The sequence below is a fragment of the Sinocyclocheilus grahami genome, unplaced genomic scaffold, assembly GCF_001515645.1.
Source record: "Sinocyclocheilus grahami isolate Dianchi unplaced genomic scaffold, SAMN03320097.WGS_v1.1 scaffold1903.1, whole genome shotgun sequence".
Lineage (NCBI taxonomy): Eukaryota > Metazoa > Chordata > Actinopteri > Cypriniformes > Cyprinidae > Sinocyclocheilus > Sinocyclocheilus grahami.
In genome coordinates this window covers 40,402-52,440 of record NW_015507082.1, presented here as the reverse complement: position 1 = coordinate 52,440, position 12,039 = coordinate 40,402, and the positions used below count along the sequence as shown (strand labels likewise).

General features: G+C 39.4%; 1 protein-coding gene across 1 annotated transcript in view; it reads left to right on the top strand.

The window, feature by feature from the left end:
• Positions 1-1,531: 1,531 nt before the first annotated feature.
• LOC107573248 (butyrophilin-like protein 2) overlaps positions 1,532-12,039 on the top strand; it is a 21,528-nt gene continuing 11,020 nt past the window's right edge. Inside the window, exon 1 of the mRNA XM_016259683.1 lies at positions 1,532-1,607. Within this exon, the coding sequence (XP_016115169.1) occupies positions 1,556-1,607 (52 nt within the window). The 5' untranslated portion in view covers positions 1,532-1,555. The remainder of the gene's footprint in view (positions 1,608-12,039) is intronic.

The window sequence follows — 12,039 nt, the reverse complement described above, 5'->3', positions numbered from 1 at the left end:
TATTGTTCATTCTAAATGTAGTTTTAATGTAGAATATGTGTTACATAAATGCATGAAATGTAGAACAATAAAAAAGTGCTCGTGGCTCGTCTGCCAGTGGGTGCCCCCCCACGCATAAAAGTGAAACTCTGCCTATGGATAAAAGAATATAATATAAAAGATGTTCTGTTTCGGTTTGGAGCTTAAGGGGTTCAGTGTGGAACTGAACCAGTGCCAACAGATACCTGGACTCTGATGGCTTCAGAGTTGAGACAGAACAATGTCAACTAATATAATAATAGAAAATCCTGATTGCATAACAGCACAGTAGGTGGCGATATGCTCAAAGATTGCAACTCGTCATAAAACCAAGAAGAAGAATTACACCTGGGAAAAATACTGAGGTCCGGACCTCGGTGACATCATAGCTGGCTACGGGCATGTGTGCGTATGCTCATGTTGTGAATATTGTGCATATAAATATGAATATGCGAGGTGAAGAAGTCATTTATTATAAATGTCTCGAGCACCACTGACCGTGCATTGATCAAAGCCACCTTAAGTAGCGATGTAGCTTCCTAGGACTGTGTTGTTCGGTTTAGCGGTCGGAGGTTGAGGAGATTCACTCCACGGCGATGAATGCGGGGGGAGAGACCGCGTGAAGGCACAGACGAAGAGTGAGGGACAACAGGTCGAAGCCACTAATAAGAAGCGCTCAGAGGACGCCAAAGGTCGCGCCGTTCGTAGGCCGCATGGGTCCAATACACACAAGCGAAGACCGAGAATTAGATTTCAGCAGAACAGCAGCTGCACCCCGCTAGCCATGTTTCTTTCGACTAGGGCTGAATACAGCAACTTGTTCTCTTCACAACACACATACACACTCTTAAACTGGCAGCACAACATAAACTAGACCCTTACTCAAAGGTACCATTATCATAACACCATGTGTGACAACTAGCCCCGCTCTCAGTGCTTTTGCTCTTACATGGCTGGTTTTGTTTCTTTGTGATTCTCAGAATCGACTGATTGTTTTTCCTGTAGTCCTCCTCACTTCTTCAGACGCTGTTATGCACACTTCAGATTCCACACATTATAGAAGTAGGGTTTGTAGATCTTGATCAGCATGTAGAAACTGCAAAGTGGTTTCATCGTCTCCAGCTTGTCTTTATTCAGATCTCGATTCAGTCATATAGAGTTTAAATAAATAAATACACAATTTACATACAGCACCTTTTAAGGTAAGCATCCATCAGCAGAATAATTATTTCATTATTTCAACTAACACATTTTTAATTCAGGTTAAAATTTCCGCTCATTTCTTGATCTTCTAAAAAAATGTGCATGTTTCAGATTATACTCCCGTTACAGATACTTTTCTTCTTCTTCTTCTTTTTATTTTTTCATTCTTCATGATGTTTTTCCATTTAATCAGAACTGGTTTGGCTGAGCTGCAGTGTCATATTTCTTTGTCAGTCACAAGGAAGCAAGCTGTACAGGTTTAAACATACTGCCTTCATTGCACCAGATCACTTTCACTTTAATGATTCAGAGAGATGATCGTAACAGTCTGAACATGGAGCTGCTTATGTTCATGTTTGTGACTGTAATTCCACTTATATCGGACGGTATGTACATTGTTTTTATCTCTTTATTCTGAAGGCACGGCATTTCGTTAATTATGTGCCGTTTAAATCTCTGCAAACTTACAGTTTCAGTTAAAGTTGCTTAAAAATCCTTTGCTGTAGAGGCTTCTGCTTAAACGCTTGAAATTAGTTTATACCTACATAAGGATTCCTTTACAAAATATTTAATTAAAATGTAATTATTTGTACCTAATAGTGAAGAACATCATCATCATCATCATCATGTGTCCTCCTTCAATAGTGTGTAAAATCAATGATGTGTTATAATTAGTACATATTAAGAGCACCTTTAGACGAATCTCTTCTGCTTTACTCGTCATGTTCAGCATGATTTTTCTTGATGTCTTGAGCTTTCAGCAGTTTTGTAGGTTGATTTATTTTAGATGATGATGATGATGATGATTAGGAGATTTGTACCTACAGCTTTTATTCAGATTTATTTTTCTCATTTAATATATATGTGCTTCTAATGGTAAGGCAGATTTTGGTGATTTCTGCTTTTTTTTTTTTTTTTACACACAGTGTAGTCTTCCATATATTTAAATAATTTATTTAAGTGAACATGATTTTAACTGAAGGGGAAGCCAGAGTGGGATTTCATTTGAAATTCATTCGAGTTCATTTGCCCAGTACTTCCTTTAGAGATGCTTTTAATTTTTTTATAGTGATGTTTTTCCAACTTAATCAGAACCAGTTTGTCTGGATTGGTTGCTGTTTCACGGTAAAGTAAAACAGGTTTCAACATATCCAGATGCACCAGAATGATCTCTTATAAAACTTCAGTTTGACTTTGATGAATCAAAGAGACATGGACCTGCTTATGTTTATATCATTCTAATAATATCTGATGGTTTGTACTTTATTCTTTCTCTTTAATCTAATGCTGGTGAAAAAAGGGCACACAACTAACTAAATGAAAAGGCACAAATATGTATTTCTTTTTGCAACTAAACTTTTAATGAAGAATATTTCTGTGGATGAGCTGGAGCAGAGAGTAAAGGAAAAGCAGTGTTTAATGCTTCCCATGATGCACCTCTTGAAGCTGAAGGTCCAGAGAGAGCAGAGCTAAAGATGTTTAGATTTGATTCACTTTGGTTTGGTAACATTCGTGTCAGCTACTGTCATGTTGAGGTGTGTCAGTCTCTGTTGTACATTGACATTTTAATCAGGTCATATTTCCTGGTTACCTGATTTGACCCAGCGTTTACAACCTGTTTTTTTCTATAACAATGAAAGTGAAAGAATTTCTGTCAATGATTCATAAACACGGTTTGCTTGTGAAGTGCAAAAGCAACAAACAGAACTGAATTTGACAAATAATCATAGGGATTTGTACATTTGATATAAACCCCTCTGCTGGGGAGGTTAAGAACAAATTAATGTGCATATGCACATGTTGTGAATCTTGTGCGCATAAATATAAATAACCCACACAGTTATTAGTGAATGAGACCCATTTGAGATAATAGATGACAGCAGTGTAGTCAAGACTAGTGGCAGCTCTCCAATAAAGGGCTCCTCCCTGAGCCACACACACAACATATTTGTTATTATTATAAATTATATGCATTGATATTTGTATGATATATGATAGATAATCATCTGTGCTTTTCCTATATATCCCCTCTCCCTGTCCACATGTCTAAAGTTCAGCTCTGGGTCAAGTGTGTGTCTCTGCAGGTCAGGTAATGGACCGGAAAGTCTTCACCATCAGTCGCTAAAACTGCTTGTTCCACATAAAGGCGGGCCGTAAACTTTACCACTATTGGCCTACAGATTAAATGCAAATCCAGCATAGACCATATCTGTGTACCTTTTAGTCCTAATCCTATAAAAACAATTCCCTTCCATCACTGTAAAAATGGCAATATTGTTATTAAACATAATAAAGTTAAAAGTATCTTTGAATCTTGGGTGGGTTACTGATGTCATCACCACTGTGAGTTTGTTTTGGTTTTATAGTGTATCAATAATCAAAATCATCAAATCTAAGAGTAGAAGAAGACAAAAATACATAGATATTTCTTTAATAATATTTTATAATTATTCAGCTTTACTCTGAATGAGACCAGTTAATCACATCAATATATAACCATCAACACCTGATCATAATTTCTCCTGACGTTTCTTGCTATAACAAAAGCGTCTTATAAATACAAAGTTGCTGCAGCCAGAGAAAAGCTAACATTCAAAAGTCAGGGTCAAGAACCCAACAAAAGATAAACACTAATCACCATTGTGGTGTAGTGTTATATGCATTTATGATGTAATTGCATATTGACTCCACCTTGGGGTTGACTGCAGGGGGTTACCGGGTCAGACGAGTTAGACTGTTGCATCAGCAGGAGCTGCTTGTGTTCTTTTTTTTTTTTTTTTTTAAAGTGAAGTGACGTGGAATTAGTGCTCTGCATTTAACCCATCCAAAGTGTCGCACACACACACACACACACAAACCGAGAACAGCCATTTATGCTGTGGCGCCCGGGGAGCAGTTGGGGGTTCGGTGCCTTGCTCAAGGGCACCTCAGTCATGGTATTGAAGGTGGTAGAGAGCACTGTACATTCAATCTCCCCACCTACAATCCCTGCCAGCACGAGACTCAAACCCACAGCCTTTGGGTTATGAGTCCGACTCTCTAACCATTAGGCCACGACTCCCCCCCCATTCTGTAAGAAACATGTGGTTGTGAGTTATAACTCTCCGTGTACGTAGTCTATTGGATACACTGCACTAGAAGAAACACTACATGGTTTCAGAAGAGAGTCGTTTCACAAACTCTAGTCTGCTTTTGACAGCGCTGAGACTTGATGAAGAAAGTGAGCGCATCCTGACTGAAGTGAGTCTACCATAGTAAAAAATAAATAAATAAACATGGATCAATTCAGATTACCACCTCCATTAGTCCTGTCGGGGAATACAGGTAAAAATTGGAGAAGGTGGATACAGTGGTTCAACATTTATATGACTGCTACAGGTTCAGATTCAAAAAGTGAAAAAGTAAAAATCGGCATTCTCCTTCATGCTTTAGGAGAGGAGGCCTTAGAAGTATACAATTCACTGTCTATTGAGCCAGATGGGGAGAATGAAACAATGCAATACATAGTAACTGCATTGGAGAAGTATTGCTTACAGAGAAAGAATGTTGTTTTCGAAAGGCACTAGTTCTGGGCCTACCCCATGCCTGATTCGATAACCATCGATAAGTATGTCAAAGAACTAAAACAAAAGAGTAAGCACTGTGAATTTGGCTCAACGGAATCTGACAAGAGACAAGATTGTGTTCAGTATCAGTGATCAGCGTTTAAAGGAGAGGCTCTTAAGAGAAACAAACCTGACCCTTGAAAAAACAGTGGACATTTGTAGAGCAGCCGAGTCAGCAAAAACACAGATTCAAGCAATGGGGGAGCAGAGTAAAACTGTTCATGCCATCATTAAAAAGAAGACAAAAATGCAAAACAGAACAAGATATATGAAAGAACATCATCTCAACAGCACAAAGCAGATTCATTCGTCTGCAAAAAGTGTGGAAAATCTCACCTTCCACGACAGTGTCCAGCCTTTGGGCCAACATGTCATGCCTGTGGAAAACGTAATCACTTTGCCTCAGTCTGCATGTCTGAACAAAACGACACAAAGCCTAAACACAATAGAAATGTCACTGTTGATTCATTATTCATCGGGTCAGTCAACTAAAAGAGACCCGTAGCTCTGTACAGAAAGCATGGTACACAGATGTAGGTATTGGAAATGTGACAGTAAAGTTCAAATTGGATTCTGGAGCTGAAGCCAATATTATACCTCTCGAAATGGGGGAGCAGAGTAAAACTGTTCACGTCATTAAAAAGAAGGCACAAGATGCAAGACAGAGCAAGAGATATGAAAGAACATCATCTCAACAGCACAAAGCAGATTCATTCATCTGCAAAAAGTGTGGAAAATCTCACCTTCCACGACAGTGTCCAGCCTTTGGCGCAACATGTCACGCCTGTGGAAAACGTAATCACTTTGCCTCAGTGTGCATGTCTCAACAAAAAGACACAAAGACTAAACACAATAGAAATGTCACTGTTGATTCATTATTCATCGGGTCAGTTGAACTAAAAGAGACCCGCGGCTCTGTACAGAACGCATGGCACACAGATGTAGACATTGGAAATGTGACAGTGAAGTTCAAATTGGACTCTGGAGCAGAAGCCAATATTATACCTCTTGACATTTATCAATCTCTGCACGAAACAGCGTTGTTGCAACCGACTTCGACTATGCTGGTGGCGTATGGTGGAACTAAATAAAGCCAGAAGGTGTGGCCAACCTTCAGTGTGTCACACCCCAAGTGCAAGTTTGCTTACCCTTTTACATCACCAGACACTCGTCCATTCCAATACTTGGTAAGGAAGCATGTGAACGGATGCAAGTGCTGAAAAGAGTTGAGACTGTTGTAATCAAGCATTCTACCTCCAAAGAGGAGCTGATAGCACAACATCCAACAGTTTTTGAAGGGCTCGGTCAGTTTCCAGGTGAACATCATATTCATGTCGATCCAAAAGCAATCCCGGTCATACAGGGCTGCAGAAAAATTCCCTTAGCAGTGCTGGGCAAACTGAAGGACACACTGGATCAGCTGTTGCAAGCAGACGTTATAACGCCAGTCACTCAGCCCACTCCTTGGGTCAACAGCCTTGTTGTCACTGGAAAAAAGAATGGGTCATTACGAGTATGCTTGGATCCTGTAAACGGATGCAACTGCTGAAAAGAGTTGAGACTGTTATGGCAATGGACAGCGGTGGAACAAGATGGCGCCACAAATGGCAGCTAGGATGCTGAGCTCCGCGATTCTTCTGATGTTTTTGTTTGTTTGTTCTGTGTTTTGTCATTCTTCTTCTGTAAGTTTTACCAGAGACAAACTCCTTAACATTAAGCAGCACATCCCAGACAATATTTTTCCAGTTTTTGATTATTCGGATGTTTTGTTGAACATTCTAGTTGTAGGTACAGATGCGCTCCCAAGTATTCATCTTGCGAATGTCCGTTCCCTTCCTAACAAAACGGATGAACTTCTTCTCCTCACCCGCACCAACAAGGACTTTTCAAACTCTGCTGCACTGTGTTTCACTGAAACCTGGCTGAGTGAAGTCATTCCGGACAACACGCTTCATCTGCCGGGCTACCTCCGGACGCGTGCGTGAGCGCCGCGATGCAACAGCTGGCCGAACAAATAACTGAAATGGAGCAAAGGTACCCAGACACTATTTTAATCATTCTTGGAGATTTTAACAAATCAAATCTCTCCTGTGAACTGCCAAAATACAAGCAGCACATTACTTGTCCCACCAAAGACAGCAATATATTGGATCACTGTTACACAGCAATAAAGGATGCATATCATTCTGTTCTACGAGCAGCTTTGGGGCTCTCTGATCACTATTTGGTTCATCTTGGAGATTTTAACAAATCAAATCTCTCCTGTGAACTGCCAAAATACAAGCAGCACATTACGTGTCCCACCAGAGACAGTAATATACTAGATCACTGTTACACCACAATAAAGAATGCATATCACTCTGTCCCATGGGCAGCTTTGGGGCTCGCTGATCACTGTTTGGTTCGTCTTATACCGACCTACAGGCAGAAACTGAAATCAGCTAAACCTGTATTAAGGACTGTAAAAAGATGGACTAATGAAGCAGAGCATGATTTACAAGCCTGTTTTGGCCTCACTGATTGGAGTGTTTTTGAAGCTGCAGCCACCGATCTGGATGAGCTCACAGAGACTGTAACTTCATATATCATTTTCTGTGATGATATGTGCATTCCTACCAGGTCATTCTTATCATTTAATAATGATAAACCGTGATTTACTGGGAAACTCAAACAGCTTCATCACGCCAAAGAGGATGCTTACAGAAGTGGGAATAAAATCTTGTATAACCAGGCCAGATTAAACAAAGCAAAACTAACAAAAGAGATCAGAGTGGCTAAAAAAAACTACTCAGAAAAGCTGAGAAAAGAGCCTTCAGCAAATGATCCAGCGTCAGTATGGACTGGTCTGAGGAACATCACCATGTACAAGACACCACCCCCACAGTCTGTGGAGAATCAACCACTGGCTGATGATCTGAATGTGTTTTACTGCAGATTTGAAAAGGATAGTCTGAACACAGAATGACACTTATGAAATATTATTATTTTCATCAAAGTATTTCTATGTATTCGGAGATATTTTATAGTTTAGGCCAGGGGTTCTCAAAGCGGAGTTCACAAAATAATTTGCTATATCAGTAAATTATATAATTGTGCTGTATTATTAAAAAAGTGCATATTTACAGACATGGACCAACTGAGCCAATAAAACAATCATATTGTGATCAATACACACCCACATTAACTTTAAGCTCAGTCATATTTTAATTTTCATGACTCTTTCTGACACAAATAAACCTTCTCGACTCGCCTGAAGATCCTTTTATGAAGCATGAAACAGATCAAGATGATGATGATGATGAGGAAGAAGAGAGCAAACAGTCCAGGGCCGTAACCACAATAGACACTGAGGGGGACAAGTCCCTCCCAAAAAAATTTGAAATGGCCAAACTGCCCCCCCCCAGCTTTACAATGTCAAACAGGAAAATAGTTTATCAATAATGCTAGAAACATGGTTTTCAAATGTATCAAATAGCACACCTAGGTTCCTGAGCGGAACCAATGTAGTATCGTACCCCGAAGGCCCACACATGCTTCTAGATGTGATATGAGAATAATGTGATCCACCAAGTCAAATGCAGAGATAAGGTCTAGCAAGACCAAAGCCATATATTGCCTGGTATCAGTAGTGAGCATTACATCATTCATGACTCTTAAAAGGGCCAATTCAGTGCTGTGACGGACTTTAAAACCAGACTAAAATTTCTCATCAATATGGTTATCATTCATAAAAAGACAGAAGTTGGCTTAAGACCACTTTTCAAAAAATTTTAGAAAGAAAAGGCAAATTTGAGATTTGGGCAAAAATTAAAAAAAAATGTAACGGCTTAGGATCCAAATGTGTTTTTTTTAAATGAGGCAAAACCGAGGCATGTTTATAAAGTGATGTTTTTCCAACGTAATCAGAACCAGTTTGTCTGGATTGGTTGCTGTTTCACGGTAAAGTAAAACAGGGTTCAACATATCCAGATGCACCAGAATGATCTCTTATAAAACTTCAGTTTGACTTTGACGAGCCAAAGAGATGATGATAATTTATCATAACTTAACATGGACTTGCTTATGTTTATATCATTCTAATAATATCTGATGGTTTGTACTTTATTCTTTCTCTTTAATTTAATGCTGGTGAAAAAAGGGCACACAATTAACAAAATGAAAAGGCACAAATACGTATTTCTTTTTGCAACTAAACTTTTAATGAAGAATATTTCTGTGGATGAGCTGGAGCAGAGAGTAAAGGAAAAGCAGTGTTTAATGCTTCCCATGATGCACCTCTTGAAGCTGAAGGTCCAGAGAGAGCAGAGCTGAAGATGTTTAGATTTGATTAACTTTGGTTTGGTAACATTCATGTCAGCTACTGTCATGTTGAGGTGTGTCAGTCTCTGTTGTACATTGACATTTTAATCAGGTCATATTTCCTGGTTACCTGATTTGACCCAGCGTTTACAATCTGTTTTTTCTATAACAATGAAAGTGAAAGCATTTCTGTAAATGATTCAGAAACACAGTGTGCTTGTTAAGTGCAAAAGCAAAAAACAAGAGTTTAATTTGACACAGATAATCATAGGGATCTGTAAATTTGATTTAAAGGGGTCCTATGATGCTACTTTCAAAGCTCATTATTTGTGTATTGGGTGTAATAGAATATGTTAGCATGCTTTAATGTTAAAAAAATGCATTATTTTTCATGCACTGTTCATTATGGCAGATCCTCTATGTACAGTCTTTCTAAAATGTGTTGATTTCTACAAAGCCCCTCCTTCAAAAAGCGCAGTGAGCTCTGATTGGCCAGCTGACTCAATGTGTTGTGATTGGCTGAACATCTCAAGCATGTGTCGGAAATGTAACGCCCCTTTTACCATAATGTGAGCCTTAGCTTCCAAAGCAATTATAGACCAATTTGGAGCAGATGTCACAGTTACGTCACGTGTAGCTGCGCACGCATTGTGATGGCAGAAAAACACTGGGAACAACTGGAGGGAAACGGGTAAAATCCATGGAATAAGAGAAAACATGTATTGTTGTGCCTTTGGATGTCAGTATCGGAATGCAAATTATTTTCATATAATACTGTCGTCAAAGACGCCACACAATTGTGAGAAATAATCTCAGAATTTAAAGAAAAAAGTCAGAATTTTGAAATTTACACTCAATTTGCTTTTTTTATTCCATGGCTTGCATAGACTGCTACATTAAAACTGGCATTTTCTGCCACCAGATAGGCTCCGCCCACAAAAACGTCATCACTGTTTACAAACACTGAAATTAGTCTATAAGAACAGTTACTAATGTCATCAGTTTTACTCTATCACACCAGGCGTGTCCTGCTTCAGCTCTACTTGAGCGTGGAGTGTGAAGCAGAACACCTAATGAATCATGTTTGTCATCTTTTTGCCACCAGTTATAAGCAGAGCACAGAGGATACTACGTTAGTAAACATAAATCCATCTCTGTCTGCACTTGCAATCGTAAGAATGACAAACAATATGTGATACTTTACACTTCACCAAACTCTGCATTTGAGCAGTCAATAGCAAATTATAGCACAGAGAAAAGCTAACATTCAAAAGTCAAGAACCCAACAAATCTAAACACTAATCACCATAATGGTAAGTTTAAACGTTTTTATTTTCAATAAATCATCAGCATCTACACCCTTATTTGTATAGTGCTTTATCCAAAAAAAACTCTGTTAGTTCTCAATAAGAACTTCTGTAGATGTCTGACAGAAATAAAGTCAATCTGGTTAGTTATGAGTGAAGCTGGTGATACTGTGTGTACAGTTGTTTAATCCTGAGAAATTTAATGTCGTCTTTTATTTCAGTTGATTTCATCTAAAGCTGTGGTTGTAGTTCTCGTGTTTCTGCTCATCTCGTCTCTTGATGTTTCTCTTTCCTTCAGTGATTCTGCTTGTTAACAGCAGGTGTTCATAACTAATGCTCAACCATCACTCAGTTAATCACTTAATTATCATATTAGAGGGCTGTTTACATGACACCATTTTCAACTAAAAACATGTGTTTTGGTCATTCATTTACATGACAACTGTTTTGTGGGCCTGAAATCAAACTTTTGAAAATGGGTTTCAAAATACAAGGTTTTGAAAATTATACCTTTATCATTTCTGTGTAAACTACAAAAACGTGAATTTGTGAAAACTGTGACGTCATGCGCATGTGTATCCAGGGCCGTTTCTAGGCATAGGCGAGCTAGGTGGTCGCCTAGGGCACCACCAGCTGAAGGGGTGCCAATGAGCGCACATACTGGCACTTTTAGCAGGGTTGTGATAAAGAGTGGCACGGTCACCCTGAAATATGACTGCGGCCCCCACTTCCACAGTGTAACAGAATGACAGTGACAAAACAAAAAACACAGATAATAAAAAAATAAATGAAAAAATAGAATAAGTAAATAAAGAATAAAAATATACAAATCGACAATTATGTGTAGAGGTCTATAACAATAGACAGTTGTATGTACACGTATATTATGTGCAAATTGAAATGTAGACTGAGTATGTGTGTTAGATAAATAAGTGTATGAGTGAATAAATAGTGTGTGTTCCACAGTTATTGTCAGGTGTTCATGAGATGGATTGCCTGAGGGAAGAAACTGTTCCTGTGTCTGGCCGTTCTGGTGCTCAGTGCTCTGTAGCGTCGACCAGATGGCAACAGTTCAAAAAGGGAGTGTGCTGGATGTGAGGGGTCCAGAGTGATACAGTTCTTGAAAAGAAGGGAGGGTTGGACCAATGATTTGCTCAGCAGTCCGGACTACCCTCTGTAGTCTTCTGAGGTCAGATTTGGTAGCTGAGCTGAACCAGACAGTTATAGAAGTGCAGAGGACAGATTCAATGATGGCAGTGTAGAACTGTTTCAGCAGCTCCTGTGACAGGTTGAAAGCTCAGCTGTCGAAAGAAGTACAACCTCTGCTGGGCCTTTTTAACAATGGAGTCAATGTGAGTGTCCCACTTCAGGTCCTGAGAGATAGTGGTGCCCAGGAACCTGAATGACTCCACTGCAGTCACAGTGCTGTCCATGATGGTGAGTGGGGGGAGTGCAGGGGGGTTTCTCCTGAAGTCCACGGTCATCTCCACAGTTTTGAGCATGTTGAGCTACAGGTTGTTGAGACTGCACCAGACAGCCAGCTCTTTAACCTCCTGACTGTAAGCAGACTCGTCACCGTCCTGAATGAGGCCGATGAGTGTGGTGTC